The sequence below is a fragment of the Podarcis cretensis genome (assembly GCF_951804945.1).
Source record: "Podarcis cretensis genome assembly, chromosome: 6".
Classification (NCBI taxonomy): domain Eukaryota; kingdom Metazoa; phylum Chordata; class Lepidosauria; order Squamata; family Lacertidae; genus Podarcis; species Podarcis cretensis.
Window position 1 is genome coordinate 58516739 of NC_137175.1, and position 18579 is coordinate 58535317.

The window sequence follows — 18579 nt, forward strand, 5'->3', positions numbered from 1 at the left end:
TACAGAAGCTAGATAGCCTGCATTGCAGATACAAGTTGGGACTGTTCATTTTCCAAAAACAGGGTGGATCAACAATACTTAGACTTCAGAAAATCAGTCCAAATTAGCAAACCACTCTCTGGATATGGAGTTGCACTAAACAGATGCCATAATGACACACACATTCATCCCTTAAGTATAAAACAGATACTTAATTGGCCTTGGGCAGTAGTCACTATACTTTTTTGGCGTGACAATTCAGGACCAAATTAGCTTATCCAAAATCAAGTGCTCTCTGGCAGCCGTAAATGGATGCAAAGCTGCAAGAGGGATAAATTTTGAGCTCTTTAGAACAAAGAAAGCAGGAGGCTAGAGCAGGCTATGCTAATTAGATGCCAAACAGGCCCAACTCAGAAGTCTTGGGATACAAAAGCCTTTCAGAGACAAAATGATGAATGAAATGTACACAGCAAGTGGCAATACAATAAAACGAATTTCTCTTATTCTACTTTCTTTGGGATCAATTACTCTTATTTTTATAACCCCAGGAAGAGACTTCCAAGCAAAAGGAAAAAAAGAACTTCACTGTAAAAATTCTTCCTTTACAAGTTAAAAGCTGAATTGATGGGAAGCATCAACCAGCAGAGGTGCACTTCTCCAACTCCCCCCAAGTCAGAATCTGTAGATATGTCTCCTATACAGGATGCCTAGTCCAATAACTGCTCCCTAGATTGTAGCTTCTTCTGCGCCATTTGGCACTTGGCAGATTCCAGGGTCACAGAGACCTTAGCTCTTTGGGCTGGCCTACATCGCATAAAACTTCAACACATGTTACGTATGGTTCAGTGGCTTAGGCATGACCCACAGCATTCTTGGTCAAGGGGCATGTTTGCTACTACATAATGAAGTTAGCAGCCTCAGTGAATCCAGCGCTGGGCACATAGTCACACTGCATATTGATGCAAGGGAAGACAGACAGAAGCAACAACAACATTTATAGTAAGTGTAACTTTATAAAGAAAGTGACAACAGCCCAAAATACAGTATGTTTTATTTATTAGGTAGGTAACTAAACTGTACTGAACCTTACAGCACTGAGTTGAACTGCAACTGAACAATCACTTCAGATTAAGCTAAACAGTCTTTTGATGCTTTCAATCATAAACACCAAATTGAAGTTCCATTCTATTATTTCTGCCTTGTTGGAACCTCTCTCTTCAAACTCACCTGTCAATCCAGGTTGCCTACCTAACTGCCAAATTACACACAATGGACTAGCGGACTGATAATATCCAACAGGCAATCGGAGATCTTCAACAGCATATACAGTAAGCATAAACAGCCCTGTTAAGATCACAGTCTTAATTCCCGATAGGACCCACCACAGACCCATCCTGTCATACAACTCCCCTACTTAACCCCTATCCCAGATTTTCCCCCCTCAATGAGCAGAAGTTGTGAAAACTGTGCTTTATGCTAAACAATAAGGAAGTCAACTAAGGTCAGTAGATCCCGAAAAAAGAATCCAACCAACCATATTAAGCTACTGATCTAAGCCATCAACACAATAGCAAACATTTTGCTTTAAACCAGAGATGCCCCAATATGAACTTTATGCTTCAAGATTTACAGCAACTAACAATGAACTGAGCATTTCAGTATATACTTTGCAGCAACAGCCTGAGAAGTATTGGAGCATAACCCGCTGATTATTTCCAGTTGCGCTTACATCTGTGTTCACGTAGATCAGAAAGACTGCAATGTATGGGCCCTTTCAACTAAGCTTCAACCAACAAGAAGGCCTTGATAAGAATTACTAAAGGACACAGCCGGTTTTTTGCCTGCATCATCACTTGCCATTCCAACCTTACAACTATATCATAGAAACATTTCATAAAAACAGATTTGCTGCCCATAATCACAGGAGAGAAAGGCAACTGGGGATATGGGGCTGGGGAAACAGTATTATTTTCCCTGGGCCCTGCACCCCTTAGGGACAGCCCTGACAGTAGCCCTTTCCTAACTCAGAGTGTGCCCAACCGTTTTCCTGGCTGGTTTGATATTAGCGAAGTCACAGCCAATTAGAAGTGATGCTTGAATCAAGTCTGTGTATCTACATCTTCAGTCTTTGACCCAACCCTAACATTTAGCAATAATAAAGCAAGCAATTTTGGGCAACCAAATCAGATCCTGACTGGGGTTTTTCCATAGCCTCTGCTTGAACTTGTTGGCTCATTAGGAAAACTTGTCTACAAAAGATGCTCTACAGCACCGGTGGAAGAGACTCTCATTAACAACAGGACTAATTTGTATGCTAATTGCCATTACCACAGACAGAGGTGCAGCATTTACAAAAACAAACAAGGGAATTTAAATATAGCAGTTGCTAGATAGAAGTTTTCGAATTTTTGTGCTTGGCATGCCAGGCACACAGTGAGGCAGCTTCCACACAAAGTGCTTTGAAGTTTGAAATGCCAGCTGCACTGTTTCAGGGTATCCGGCACCTGTGAACCCCACAGCCTTGTCTCCACTAGTCCACATAGGAGTCTAGCAAAATAACCACAGGTAGTACAGGTTAAACAATGCCTCAGCTTGCTGGCACTCTTTCTTGAGCAGCCTCTCCCTCCTCATTTCCAGTTTAGCATTACAACAATAGGGCAGTCATAATTGGGGGAAGACAATGACAAACCTAGACAGCATCTTAAAAAGCAGGGCCATCACCTTGCCAACAAAGGTCCGTCTAGTTAAAGCTATGGTTTTCCCAGTAGTGATGTATGGAAGTAAGAGCTGGACCATAAAGAAGGCTGATCGCCGAAGAATTGATGCTTTTGAATTATGGTGCTGGAGGAGACTCTTGAGAGTCCCATGGACTGCAAGAAGATCAAAGATGTCCATTCTTAAGGAAATCAGCCCTGAGTGCTCACTGGAAGGACAGATCCTGAAGCTGAGACTCCAATACTTTGGCCACTTCATGAGAAGAGAAGACTCCCTGGAAAAGACCCTGATGTTGGGAAAGATGGAGGGCACTAGGAGAAGGGGACAACAGAGGACGAGATGGTTGGACGGTGTTCTTGAAGCTACCAGCATGAGTTTGACTAAACTGCGGGAGGCAGTGGAAGACAGAAGTGCCTGGTGTGCTTTGGTCCATGGGGTGATGAAGAGTCGGACACGACTAAACGACTAAACAACAACAATTGGGGGAAGAAGCCATGGCTAGCTATGAATGAGGTGAGTGCCTATTGCGCAAATGCTATTACAGTGACTGTTTTGACTAAAGCAGTGGTGAACAGAAGGTAGATCTGGATCTACCAGAAGATCTCTGAGCGATCTGGAGTACATCATTAAAAATATCTGACTCCAAACTGTCTCAACAATGGCAAAAACAAAATGGCTTTCTCCACCCCCACCACCCAAATTATTCAACTGAACTAAAGAAAGTGTGTAAGGACTCTGAGCGTATAGCTCGGTTCCAATACTCAAAACAAATTCCTGGGCTCAGAATTCTTAAGTTTTAGGTGTATGTCTTTTGCAACTAAATCCAGTTGGTGGTCTCTGGGTTTTAGTAAAATAGAAAGTAGATACCCTGCAAGCCTGAAGTTTTCCTGCCTCTGTCTGATCTGCAAGAGGAAGACACCATGGATTCCCAAAGAGATGGGATGATCCCTGAATAGTGAAGGCATGCTCCAGAAAGAAAACTTTCTGGAAGTTTTCATAACTTTGAAGGAAACTCATTATTTCTTCTTCTCTTATTTGCATTAAGGTAAAAGCAGCTGCTGCCATGTTAGGAGCCCCAAAACCAGGTGATGCAGAAGCAACGAGGGCAATATTGCTTAGCTGAACTAGCCTCTAAGCCTGTAGAGGGCAAATATGAGCTTTCCTCACATCAATACAAAAATTATGAATCTTTATTCAACCACACTGAGGAGAACACTGTTGGAAATTGATTCATGTTGTTTGTGAATTCTAGTTTTGCATCCAAATCCCACACCTCCTTTTTAAAAAATCTGGAATTAGTAGTACCCACAACTACAGAGCTTCCCATGACAAGAGAGCTTTGGGGCACCTTAAAAGAGCAACAGATTTATTATGAGCCGGAACCCATTTCAGAGCATGAACCATTATCTAACATTTCCATGAGGAAAGAGCTCTGCTCTGCTCCAGATGAGTTGAAAACGAGAAACCACTAGCGGCATACATACAGAATAAGACCACAAGATAAATATAGCAAATCACAGCTGGGAGTTAAAAGGAGACACTGGATAGGTATGGAAGAGGTCACTCAGGCGGAAAATTTGAACAAAGAGCCAGTGCACTCCAGCGGATAGCATGCTCAGGTCTCAGCAAAGATATCCTATGCATTTATGATTTTGCCTTTGGCAAGTCACTATTTTCGGTCTCAGCTGAAAACCCATTGAAGAGCATGCAGCTCATCAGACTAAAGCTGTTTCTGCTAGTCTTAGTTTACTCAGTGAAAAAAAATTCTGCTGTACTAAACTAGCTAAAGAGTAGCAGAGCAAATAGACTATGAAGTAATAAGACCTCAGGTGTTGGTCTGATGCAGTCAAAATATATATAAAAACTGTCCAGTAGCACCTTAGAGACCAACTAAGTTTGTTCTTGGTATAAGCTTTCATGTGTATCTGAAGAAGTGTGCATGCACATGAAAGCTTATACCAAGAACAAACTTAGTTGGTCTCTAAGGTGCTACTGGACAATTTTTTAAATTTTTTTATATATTAAGAAAACTGACAGTCATTTAAAAAACTATTATGTAGAGGGACATCACTTACAAAAACCAAGCAATGGACTAAGGACAGAATATGCATATAGGAAGCTGAATGGTCTGTTTTCATACATTTAAATCTGATCATTGGTCCAGCTAGCTCAGTGCTATTTACATTTTTTGCCTTGAGCCAGGTCTTTATCTGGCAGGGCCACCCAGCTATCAGAGCTGACCCACAGAGGTGTGGGGAGCTACTGGGCAGGACTGACCTCTCTGCTCACCAGCTGATGATCAGAGACTTCAATCCTGCTCTCTGCAGGAGTCTTCTTCACCAGTGGGTTCCCTGAGACCTTCTGCATTCAATGCATGCCCACATTCTCTGCACCTATTTGTCAGTAAAATGTGTCAGCATCCTCCATTTCTCTGCTGAGCATGAGAAATGATCTTATCTTGGGCCTTCTCTTTCAAACAGGGCTCAAGCTGCGGTTTTATCCATCTCCAGAAAGCCATGTACAATAGTCTATTATTGGGAGGGCAGACAACCGATGTTCACACAGGACCTGAGCTTATGACATTTGACTATTCTTTGGAGTAGGCTGAGTGGTGTCACATCTGGTAGGAATTGGCTCAGCAAAGCCAGGAGCTTTTAACAATAATTAATCCTAGCGCGATCAGTCAGCCCAGCAGCTGGTATAATGACCATACACAGCTCAGGCAGAAGAAACCCCCTAAGATTGCAATCTCCCAGAGCAACAGACAAATAAAGGACTTGATTCTTAGGGGAGGGTAGAGAGCAGTATCTTTGCCAGGTAATGCACAGAAGCATTCAAAATATGGCCTTCAAAGTCATTCTCAATGGCATGGCCAGCAAGGAATTAACACAATGGTTCCCACACATATTTTGAAAGAAGTCAAGGGAACAAACTTTCAAAAACCAACTTTCAGAGGGGTCATTTTGCCTTGAAATATGGGACTCAATACAATGGCATGATTGCAAGCCCCAAACCATATAAAAGCCAGTCATCTGCCTCTAAGATTCAGTTCACACAACAATCCTATATGAAGTTCACCCAGCAAGCTTCATAACTGGACAGGGATTTGAACCCAGGTTTTCCCAGTCCTTCTCTAGCACTCTTTATTACTGACACCACCCTGTATCATCACACGCAAAGAATTACATGCTGCTTCTGAGATAGATGCGACTTTCAGGTAGAAAATGTATCTTACGTGAAGCAGACTTTGGAATCCTTGTAAAATATTCCTTCACTCTGAGCAATATTTATAAGTTCCACGCCACAGGGTTGTGGTTTCCAGCATGTATTTACTAAACTACTTAAGCTGTTTTTATTCCTGACAGACCTCTTTTTAACCAGCTGAAGAGAAATTTGCATTAATTATATCAAAACTTTCCCTTCCTGTACTTGAATTAATGTAAATATTCATGAAGTTAACATGAAACCGATTATTTTCTAAAAGATCAGGCTCGTCATTTTATATATCTTGCCAAGTGTGTAGCATAAAACTGGGATTCCTCCCAAAGGGAGGAAACAGATGTTGGTACCAAGGGACAAACACCCGAGAATTTAAGACGTCTTTCTCTTTCCAGGCCACAAACAATTAGGATATCAGCTCAAACATACCAGCATTTGTAATGTTTAAGCAAGTAGCAATGCAAGCCTTCAGCACAAAAACTAAGCTAAAGATGTTCCGTAAGCACTGTCTTCACTTTAATTATTCCCCAAAACTATTTATTTAGAATTTTATTCTAACTTGTTACATTCCAAGAGAGTTACAGCTAAAGTTACAGACTGTGTTTTAAAAATGCATGTATTTTTGAAGGCTAGTGGGGAGGGAATTACAAGGAATGAACAGGGGTGAGGCCTCCCACTTCCTAAGGATGAGTAAGGATTCCTTGACCATTCCCTTAAGCAAGCCAGGATAATTTCCTTCCTTCAGTTTCCAAGTGGCACATTTGACCACCATCAAACTACTAATTTCAGCTGAAGAAGCTTATCGTTGGTCTGGCTTTCCACAGTTACTGCCACTGGCATTTTAATTTAAAACTTTTTTTTTTAAAGGAGAGAAGAAGAAGAAGAAGAAGAAGAAGAAGAAGAAGAAGAAGAAGAAGAAGAAGAAGAGGAGGAGTTTGGATTTGATATCCCGCCTTTCACTCCCTTTAAGGAGTCTCAAAGCGGCTAACATTCTCCTTTCCCTTCCTCCCCCACAACAAACACTCTGAGGTGAGTGGGGCTGAGAGACTTCAAAGAAGTGTGACTAGCCCAAGGTCACCCAGCAGCTGCATGTGGAGGAGCGGAGACGCGAACCCGGTTCCCCAGATTACGAGACTACCGCTCTTAACCACTACACCACACTGGCTCTTGATAGAAGTTCCACACGTTTACAATCATGTCCGAGCAAACTTTGCTGGAAGAGAAATACACCACCATGAGAAACTTGGGAAAAGAATATGACCAAAATGTAAATACCGGTGTCATCTCAGTGTTCTTTATTTGTAAGGTGGTATAACAAAACTGCCGTTTTGTTTTTGATCTTTTACCTGCAACATTCAAGAACATGCATTTCTAAGCAAAATCAGAAGATTCTTAGAACGTAACAAACTAAAAAGAGGGCTATGTTCTTCTATAGCTCATAAAGTTGGTCAAACTCCTCTTATGCCACTTCTTTCATAAATGCAAATCTGAAATCAAGAACAAAACTCACTAACCATCAGCCTCAAAAGTAGCAAGATTCTCAATACAATATGATTTTTGAAAGAAGGCAATACAGTAACTTTTTTTTCAATCAATTGCTAGGAAACTGAAACCAAGTGAAAACATGGATACTAGTAATCTTAATAACAGCTGGATTTTATATGGGGGTAGTAACCAGCCTTCGAAATGTGCATGCTGCTTATTGGAGCCTCCTTGGCATGTCTACTACCTTCTCTAACGTTCCTTCTTGAGCTTGTGGCCAGATGCAGACTCAAGGTTTCAGACCTACTAAAATTAATGCACCTAACTTAATCATGCTTATTAATCTCAGGAGCTCTACTCTGAGTTGAATACCACTCCATGGCTTCAATATCGGTCTACTTTCCACCCACCCAATAACCCTACTTTGTTGACTAACAGAGTCCTAGAGGACTTGAAAGCTTGCACACTATTTTGTGACAACTTGGTTGGCCTAACAGAGGTGTTGCCCTACTATTGATTTTCGAATTTTTTAAATGGGCCAACACAGCTGCCTTTGTGTGCGACTATGAACCAGTTCACCCTTAGCTAAGAAAGAATGTTTTCTCCTTCCCAAAAGAACTCTAGGCTTTTTTGGAGTTACACCACGGGTTAAATTGGCCCCTGATGCTGATGCCAACTGGCCTGTTGCACTCCTGCCAACATCCCTAATGAGGGAGGTGATCTAAAAGAGAGGCAAACCAAATGAAGCCAGCCTGCCTTTTGTCCTAAGACAAAGAAATAAAGGAATCAATATTTGCCAGTCTCCAAAAGGAGTGGGAGGAATTCTACTGAAAATTCAAAGGGTTGTAAATTTAAGTATTTACAAAGAAAAAAGGAGAGAAAGCAGTGACATGTCCTTTTAAGGCAAGATCACGCTGAACATAACTCATTATTTCTAACACTTCCACAGTGTTTATTCATGCTTTCTCTTTTGATGAATTTGGTTGATAACCAGGCACTTGAGGCTTTAGGTCCAAATTGTATCTGCAGTTCATATCTGTTTCTTCTATACTCCCCCCACCTTTGAAAAGTTAAAGCAGGACGTATTTCATAACCTCTACTAAGGTACCAAAAACACCCAAGTAAACAAAATCAATTAATTAATGGAAGCATTTCAGCTTGAAGACACTGCTAATTCTGTGATCTACAACACAATCAACAATCAATCAAATTTTCTTTATTGTGATCTTTTTTCAGTTATTGAAATATTCTTGTTCCAAATTGCCAATAGCAGCTTATAGCCATCATCTTTCATAAAATGAGCAGTTTGATAAATAGTGTACATTCTGACGAGGTATCTACTCATCCCTTTGCTAGTCTTGAATTTAGCCTTTCCTCTATTCCAGAGCTGAACAGACATTATGGTTGTGGCTGTGCAAACAATGTGGAGCGGACAGAAGATTAATTAACTCATAAGGACATCCAGAGTCCAAACACAATCCAAGCTATCCAGTTGCTATCACTCCAAGGCTTGTAGCTACATGATAAAGAAGGCAGTCTGCTGAAGGAGATCTAGATTGCCCAAAATGTGTACTGATAGGCGATATTTTTGTAAACCAATGTATCTTTCATGCATCACTGGGCTTTTTAAATCACACTCAGTCTCAAAACATGTTGATGGGAATGCAAAAACAGTATCACCAAGAAGCAACACAATATTTATGCTAAATACGTAGAACCCATGCTATTTCTCTTGTACTGGTCATACAAAAGCTCAAAACAGTTATTTTATGCATCCACAAATGGTGGTAATGATTGTGTTCATGAGTTAGAGTCACTGGGAGATGGCATTAGCAGTGATTAGGGCCTTTTGGAGGCTGCAAATGGTTGCCAACAATGCTATATCTTGTGGAATCAAAGGACCAGTCACAATAAAGCATAGGTAAAGGTAAAGGTAAAGGTACCCCTGCCCGTACGGGCCAGTCTTGACAGACTCTGGGGTTGTGCGCCCATCTCACTTAAGAGGCCAGGGGCCAGCGCTGTCCGGAGACACTTCCGGGTCACGTGGCCAGCGTGACAAAGCTACATCTGGCGAGCCAGAGCCACACACGGAAACGCCGTTTACCTTCCCGCTGGTAAGCGGTCCCTATTTATCTACTTGCACCCGGAGGTGCTTTCGAACTGCTAGGTTGGCAGGCGCTGGGACCGAGCAGCGGGAGCGCACCCCGCCGCAGGGATTCGAACCGCCGACCTTTCAATCGGCAAGTCCTAGGCGCTGAGGCTTTAACCCACAGCGCCACCTGTGTCCCCTCAATAAAGCATAACCAGTACTAATTACAGTAAACAAACAGAGGGATGAAGTTCTGGGCAAGAGAATGCCCATAGAAGAACCGCATACTGGTGAATACCAGATGGTGAGAACAAACCTGAAAGGGCTGTTGCCTTTACGAGCAGCTTCTAAGCATCCTAGAAGCTAAAGGACCACAGCTTAGAACAGAATTATGGACTGGATAGAGTTTGGTCTAATCCAGCCTTCCCCCAACCAAATGTTTGGGACTACAACTCTAATCAGCTAGTTGTAGTCCAAAACATCTGGAGGGCAGAAGGTTGAGGCAGGCTGATTTAATCCAACAGGACTTGTCTTATACTCTTTTAATTTGGCCAAATCAGATGTACAACACTAAGCCTCCAATCAAAGAGAAATACAGTATCTGGCATTAGCAGTGCCTCTTGCTCAAAATCATCTCCATCACTAAATTGTCAAAGGCCCATCTGTACCGACACCAATACATCCAGCACTTTTAACAACCCAGAACGCAGCCCAGAGAGAAGGCATCCAAGTACATTAAGCTTTGCTAATGAGGCCTTGCTCTAGATACTATCTGGCTGACAAGGTAAGTCTGTTCATTGCAAGAGGCACTTACAAAGCAGAAGATGACTATTGAAGGCAAGGTAACCCACAAGGTGCAATGTGAACATACACTGCCCCAGGTGATTATTCTTCCCCAAAACCAAGACACAGCAATTATCTTGCTAATACAAACTCCAGCCAAGAGCAAAACCCATCCCAGTTATCCCAAAGAAGAGTGATATGATAAAATGCCACCACCTCCTCTCTCTACTTGTGCCATTCCTGCGATTCTTCACAAGCAGTCCAACTATTATGCAGGGTAGAAATGCTAGCAAATTTTACCTGGCCAACTAGGCCAGAACTAAGGTAACAGAACAGAATTCAGAAGGTATTATTCAGAGATCTACATTTAACTATGCCTTTGCTCCCAGAACTGCTTCAGAGACTGTTCCACTGTTTTATGTCTCTGACTCTTAGAAACATTTGCAGCCCCATTGAAAGCAATTTGCTCCAGAGATCTGGGTACTTTTATCACATCCTTTTCACAGCTCCAAGGTGTGCTGAAGGAAGAATGTTCACCAAGTGACTCATTTTTGTTGAAATAATTAGCCCAACCCCCCCCCAATCTAGCCTATTCATCTCTGCAACTCAAATGTATAAAATACTATGCATTCCACAGCAAGAGTACTTTGTCTACAACCAGCTTTTGCCCATGGACACTGAATCTTATATCATAAACATCTCAGCTTATGAAAATAGAAGACCTGGACTTTTTAGTGAAACTCGTGCTGTGTTGTATGAAGTTGTGGCACTGCTGCTTACAACTGCAAACCAGCCCAGGAAATAGGACTTTGTTATACAAACTTGATAAAGAAGACATCTAGTCAGAATGGAGTCTTACTGATATTCCTTAGTACTGTAACTGGCATGGTTATTCATGGTCTATATGGGGCATTGCAACTATGAGAATGTAAAATACATTTTTATGAAGTTCTTTGACTAGCTGTTGTTTGTCTTATTGTGGTGGGAACCCTCATTGTGTATAATTTTGTAATGAAATACTGCTACAAACAGACAAATATGTATGCTTATCTGTTTTGTTTTTGCCTTCTTATCAAATTCTCCCCACTCTATTCAAAAGGGAGAAGAGGGAGAGAAATGTTCCCAGCAGTATTTAGCTGGAAGAAAGACTAGTGGCCAAAAGCAGGTGTGTACCATCCCATTCCCAGTGAACTTTGCAGGAATGCACAAAGTATTTATGTTCCGTTAAAGCAGGCTTCATCAATCTTGGCCCTCCAGATGTTTTTGGCCTACAACTCCCATGATCCCTAGCTAGCAGGACCAGTGGTCAGGGATGATGGGAATTGTAGTCTCAAAACATCTGGAGGGCTGAGGTTGAGGAAGCCCGTGTTAAAGCTACCAAATTCCACAAAAGAATTTTCCCCATCATGAGATCACCCTTCCCTGTATTCTTCTACAATACACCCCAACGGCCAATGCAAATTCAGCAGTGTCTTTATAACCCAAACCGCAGACCTCAGGCTCTTACCACAGGTCAGGCAGGGATATGACAAAATATGCCAAGAAACACCTTCTTGTGGTTGGCTGATGAACGGACTCTCTTAAATCTAGCATGCCTTTGATGTAAGACAAGCAACGGGACAGCCAGGAAGGAGGAGTGCAGGGACACCAAGAGCCTGTTCAAAGCAGGATGCTTTCCAGAAGCACAGCAAGTACCGCCAACTCCCCACACCACTTTCCCCCCTCCCCAGAGCAAGATACAGCATAATTTGCTCATTATTGCCATTGCAAATATACCACATTCTTTTTGAAATTGGGAGATATTTAGACCATTACGCCTACAAGGCCTAATTTGTTTTATAAGCCGATTATTTGCAGAAGTAACAGCCTGAACAAAAATAAACATTTCATGTTTTTTGAAGCAGTTAAAATTTAGGGTGAAAATGCTCACTTATGGTTTGCCCCTAAACAGTATACGTTTTGAAGCTGCTTGGGGGTGAGAATTACCTTCTCCCTAGCAATTTACAGTTTATTACGGAGATGCCAATTAACTTTTACCTGCTTGCTGAACTTAATAATAAAAAAGAGGAGGAAGCAAAAAATAGAAAGTGTCTGCGTAGATCTGGAAGCTTTGCTCCAGTAGTGGTCCTCCTAGACCAAGGTTTCCCAAACTTGGGTCTCCAGCTGTTTGTTGGACTACAACTCCCATCATCCCTGGCTAGTAGGACCAATGATCAGGGATGATGGAAGTTGCAGTTCAAGAAACAGCTGGTGACCCAAGTGTGAGAAATGCTGTCCTAGACCCAGAAAGCAATCTGGTCACCACTCATGTTATATTCTTCCTGACAACAGGCTTCCAAACAATACAGCCACAAAACAACAAGTTACATTAATCAGATGTTGCAACCACATATTGAGAAGATGCATTTAAGAAGAGCAGAGGAGGTGAAGAAGAAAAAAGAGAACTTTTAATAGGGGAAAGGAAGCAAGAGTGAATACAGTCGTACCTTGGTTGTCAAACGTACTGCAATCAAACGTTTTAGCTCCCAAATGCCGCAAACCCGGAAGTGAATGTTCTGGTTTGCGAATGTTCTTTGGAACCTGAATGTCCGACGGGGCTTCCGATTGGCTGCAGGAGCTTCCTGCAGCCAATCAGAAGCCACACTTTGATTTCCAAACGTCTTGGGAGTCAAATGGACTTCCAGAACGGATTCTGTTTGACTTCCGAGGTACGACTGTATATCAAACTGCAAATAATCAAAGCTTAAACTACAAAAGATCGAAGGCAAGAGTCCCACAACCAGCCCCCTCAGCAGAAACACTGAACAAGGACTTCCACTTGCACAATGGGGCTTTGCCTCTCTTCTCCCTGCTGGGGTCCCTCAAAGAACTTCCAGAGCAACCTGCAAAAAACAGCTGGAAGAGGAGAGGACAGACGGCAAAGAAAGAGCTATGAGCAGAGGGTGGTCATTTTCCCATCCTTTGAACCCCTGGAACTGGGTGTGGAGAGTGCAGCTGAATGGGACATAGCTGTGGGCAGACTGAGGAAGTACCAGTCACAGTGAGAGACTAGGGTGATGGTAACTTTTTCAGTAACTCTTCCCGTGAGACTTTTGTGGGTGAGCTGAGAGTTTGATTCGACCCTGGGTGAGGAGCCAGGGCTAAGAGGCAGAGTCAGAAGGAAAATGAACCGATATTGATTTATATATACAAGTAAGTTTGTATTAATGTAACATTTTTATATATAACAATGTATTTTTGTAACATTTTGTTTAAGTTGTCTGTTGTTGCTTCAGCTTTTTGTACACCATTCGGAGGTATAAATATATTAAGTGGTATAGAAATTAAACATCTTGACACAGGCGTACCATCTCATCTTCTCTTCGCAAAAACTAAGCCTTGAACATTAGCCAGGGATAAAGATGGTGAAATTATTCAGCAATAGGAGATAACCTAAGCAAAAGCATAGCATAAGTAGCACAAGTAACCATTTCCCCAGTGCCTGCTATCAACTTATTCCACAGAATAAGCAATTACGATTCACGGAAACAGCACTGAGGACTTCATAAATTACAAATGCAGCATTCATTCATTCAATAGCAATTTCCCTAAACAACTAGAACATGAGTCTTCAGGCACACACATTTAGTATTTTAGCTCCACCATCAAATAGGAAACTTTACCACAGCTCAGAAGATTAAGCAGGACTTCAACACAAAAGGCATAATGTTCTTCTTCATCTGTCATTAATCTCATGCTCCTTTGCCATTCATAACAGTCAGCATGAATCAACAGCTCATCAAGCTTGCATAGCATAATTACTCAGTAAAGCACCCTGACACATGTACATGCTGACAATGCAGTGCAGTATAAACTAAAAGTGCCTGACTTGGTCTGGGGAGAGCAGAGTTCAAAACCCTTACTAAGCCATGATGTTCACTGGGTGACCATGAGCCAATCACTAACTTTCAGCCTAACTTACCAAACAAACCATGGGATTTTTACAAAGATGGAGAGAAGGGAGCACTTATGGACTACTCTGAGGTCACATCCACACCATCCATTTAAAGCGTGTGGCTTCCCTCAAATAATCCTGGGAACTGTCATTAAGGGTGCTGGGAATTGTAGCTCTGTGGGGAGCAAATTCCCAGGATTTTCTGGGTAAAGCCATCTGCTTTAAATAGGATGGTGTAGATGTGATTCAAATTTCTGATTTTCTGCTGCTTCACCAGATGGATAAAAGGGACACGGGTGGCGCTGTGGGTTAAACCACAGAGCCTAGGACTTGCCGATCAGAAGGTCAGTGGTTTGAATCCCCACGACAGGGTGAGCTCCCATTGCTCAGTCCCTGCTCCTGCCAACCTAGCAGTTCTAAAGCACGTCAAAGTGCAAGTAGATAAATAGGTACCGCTCCGGCAGGAAGGTAAACGGCATTTCCGTGTGCTGCTCTGGTTCACCAGAAGCGGCTTAGTCATGCTGGCCACATGACCCGGAAGCTGTACACCAGCTCCCTCGGCTGATAAAGCGAGATGAGCGCCGCAACTCCAGAGTCGGTCATGACTGGACCTAATGGTCAGGGGTCCCTTTACCTTTACCTTCAGATGGGTATAAAAGGAAGAAGGCAACAATCTTTCTTTTTGGAGCCCCAGATGCATAATAAATTTCTTTTTTTTTTTTTAAGAACTTACTGAATTAGCTGCCTAGAGTTCGATTATGTTTTACCTGGACAGCTCGTCATGCAATTTAACTATCCATTTTTCTGCACACAATAAACATACTGCTGTTTCTAAAACCCAACTCGGGAAAAGGTTTACTTAGGATGATGAACACATAAAATACCAGAAATGCAGTTCACACACAATAATGTTCACTCCAGATCACAATAATATAAAACTACTACTTGCGTAAAACAACTTCAAAATTTTGTTTCCTGGAACGCAAGATAAGCCTGAAGGTAGGTTGAGCAACTGGGGAAGTAACTGATATATTTAAAAAGAAAACTAAAAAACAATAAAAGCACTAAAAGCCATTTCCTTAGCATAGTTGAGAAAGTTGTCGCACACTAAGAGAAAGCTCTGTATTTCTGAAACTACTAGACTGAATCATCACCTGCATTGGCACTTGCTGTTAAAGAGCTTAATCATCCCTTGCCCTAAAGGATTCATCATGACTATGCAATACTAAACGGCTTTGAGTGCATAAATTTAGATTGTCAGGCTGCCTCCACACACCACCATGTCCTCTGGGCCTAAACCAATGACAGGGAGGTGTGGCCTTCCAGGGGCAGAGCGAAGGTGAGGCTGGTTCAGTGTGTGTCCAGGACTCTTACACTTACACACACTTACACTTACTTACACACACACACACACACACACAAAGACAGCGCCGCTCCTATAAGGGATCCGGTACCATGTGACCTATCTGGCGTTTACCCGGCAGCCAATCAAAAAGTCGCCGGCACAAGAGGCAATTTCATTCATAAACTGGAAGAGGGTGTAATCTTACACCGTGCTACGAAACTTTGAAACGGGATTTCTCTCGCACGGGACCATTTTTGCCAAAGCCAAGCGAGCCAACTGATATTCTGAGCTTCTTAAGACGGAACCATGAAGCCCTGCGCGGCTTCGCTCCAGGCTGGGAGCCACAGAACTGCATGTAATCCTTTCGAACACAAACGCCCACGTCTCACGTCTCATATAAACTGAAATCCACTCCCTTCCTGCAACCGGGGTCAATCCGCTGATGACACACGTCTCTCGGGAGATGCACGCAGAGCATTGCCCTCGCCATTCTGCCCATCGGGGGAGACCAGGGCAGGCGAAACCGAGCGGGGTCGCGCCTTCATCTCCCCCCCCCCCGCAGACACCCCGGCAGAACAGGAGCAGATGCCCCCCACATTCCCCCCCCCCAGCCAGCTGTCTTCCCGCTCGCAAGAGAGGATTTGAAAGGGGGCTGATCGCCTCCCCACGCCTGATACTCACGGCAATCTGCCTCGTCACTATTATCTGAGCAATCGTCATCCTCGTCGCATTTCCAAATGGAAGGGATGCACCGCTCATTCCGGCACTGGAACTGGTCCTCTTCGCACTCCTTGGCGGAGCCTGCAAGCGGCAAAGGGACACCCGGAGTTTAGAGGGGTGGTGGGTGGAGGGGGGGAGCCCGCTCCCTCCCTCCCTCCTTCCTTCCGATCCCCCAGCCATCCCTTCCACAACCCGCTTGCAAAACGGCAAGCAAGCCCGGAGCGTTCTAGGCCACGTTCTCCGCGAGAAGGCGCAGAAAAGCGCACAAAGCCCCATCTGCATACAAGGAAGCATCTCCGCCGGGAAACAATGCTCCTCCGCCGCCCCCGCCCGGCGCGTGCCCATTTTGGGGAGGCGGCACGGATCGCGCTCGGGGACAGAAGGCAGGCATGGCTCAGGCGGGATGACAACAGCAGCAGCAGCAGCAGCAGCAGCAGCAGCAACAACAACAAAGGGTCATTCCAAGCCAAGTGGGAGAAGATGCGGGAGCCGCCGCTGTTTCTTCCTAAAACATAAGCCTCACCCCCCCGGCAATGTTTCAAAAAGAGATGGGGGGGGCAATGAGAGCCAAAGGTGCAGATATGTCACCTTTCCTCAGCCCAATTCCTGAAGGCACATTGTATTAGCTCATTTGGGGGGGGGGCGGTAACGACCGATGGCAAATTGAAACGGTGCTGATCGGACCACAGCTAAATAGGAAGGATGTCCTCTGGAAAAGGTGTCCCCAGGTGAGAGGTGTCGTCGTCCTCCCCCCCCCCCCCCCCCGTTTTGGCTTAAAGCGATTATCCCCTTGGAGCAGTTTGCACCGGGATATCCGTGGCTCTGTGCGCCTTGCCCCTTTGCGCGCACACGCACCTCCGGGGTGGCCTCTGGGTCCTACCCGCCACGCCGAGGGTCGGCCAGGAGTTTGGGGGCAGCCAGCGCGCGCCTGGCGCTGGCCCGCTCTCTCGGCTACGCCGCCCGTGCCGCCCAGCCACCCACCCACCTTTGGCGATGTGCAGCTTGACGAGCAGCAGGTGGAAGAGCAGCAGCCTGGTGAGAGCTGGCCGGCACATGGCGTCCCCTCCTCGGCGGCTATGGGCCCCTGCGCGGCTGCCTCTCGCATGCAGCCTTCGCCAGCCGAGCGCGAACTGCGGGCGGCTGCTTCCTCCTCCCGCGTGTGTGCATTTCAGCCCGAGCCAGTGACGCTCCCGACTGGGCGGGATTTCAGCGAGCGAGCCAGCCAGACCTGGGCAGGCCCGCCCGCCCGGCAGGCGGCACCACGTGGGCGGCCGGCAAGCGGGGCCAGCCCTACAGCCAGTCCCCCTCCAAGGCCCACACTCGCCCCTCTAGGGCTGGGAAGCCTTCGGAGCCAGCAGTGGGGGGCGCGAGGCGGCAGCTGCTGGCGGTTTCCACCAATCAGTCTTTCACCTTGCTCGCTTCCGGCAGGATTCCTGGAGGCAACCCACCGTTGTTTCTTTACTAAAAGTGGGAGGGGGAGAGAACCAGCAGGACTTCGCCCACCGTGTGATCGAAGAGGCCACCAGCACGGAAGCTTAGCCGGCTTTGGCCTGCTCGGAGCCTGGATGGGTGACGACCTGGGAACCACGTGCAAAGCCGCTTGGGTTCCGCAGCTGCTCCAGAGTGAAAGTGCCAGGCGTGCTTCTCTGAGAAGGAATGCACTGTCCTGGACCACGCCCCCCCCCCCCCCAGTGTATGAAGGCTCCCTCTGCTGATCTTAACACCCAGGAAGGTAAACTGGGAATGAACTGGCAACCAATGCAATGCTTTTAACAATAAAACATTATGCAAATTTATGCAAATATGTTCTAAAGGAAACCCCAGTTTTCTGCTGTATTTTGGACCAGTTGAAGTTTCCAAGTTATCTTCATGAGTACCCCCCCTCCCAAACACATTGCAATATTCCAGTGTGGAAGTTGCCAGTGTATGGAGTATCATCTCTATCCCAAAGGGTCCAGTGAACCAGCTGGAGTGGGAAATTGGCACTCCTAGGCACCAAGGCCACCTGGGCCTCAAGTAATAATGTTGGATTCAGGAGAAACTCCAGCCTATGAACCTGCTCCTTCCAAGTCGTGTTACTACCTCCTGGACTTGAAAACTTGGAGCACATCATACTTCCAGCATTTCAGAATTCAGTTTCAATTTGTTGGCCCACATCCAGCCTATCATTGCCTCCAAACACCTGTTTAGCACCTCAGCCCCCTCTCCTGATTGAGAAGGTACAAGCTTGGGTGTCACCTGCATATTGGTGACACCTCACTCCAAAATTCCTGGGGTTGCCTTCTAGAAGCTTCAGATAAAGGTTAAAAAGAA

The 18579-nt window shown here is 44.7% G+C and overlaps 1 protein-coding gene across 2 annotated transcripts in view; it reads right to left on the reverse strand.

The window, feature by feature from the left end:
• The window catches only part of LRP8 (LDL receptor related protein 8), a 199220-nt gene extending 181780 nt beyond the window's left edge, over window positions 1-17440 (reverse strand). For both annotated transcript variants that reach the window (XM_079980724.1, XM_079980722.1), the window contains exons 1-2: window positions 17252-17440; window positions 16228-16347 (exon numbers count right to left, since the gene is read on the reverse strand). In XM_079980724.1, coding sequence (XP_079836850.1) covers window positions 16228-16347; window positions 17252-17321 — 190 coding nt within the window. In that variant the 5' untranslated portion in view covers window positions 17322-17440. The remainder of the gene's footprint in view (window positions 1-16227; window positions 16348-17251) is intronic.
• Between the last annotated feature and the right edge of the window lie 1139 nt (window positions 17441-18579).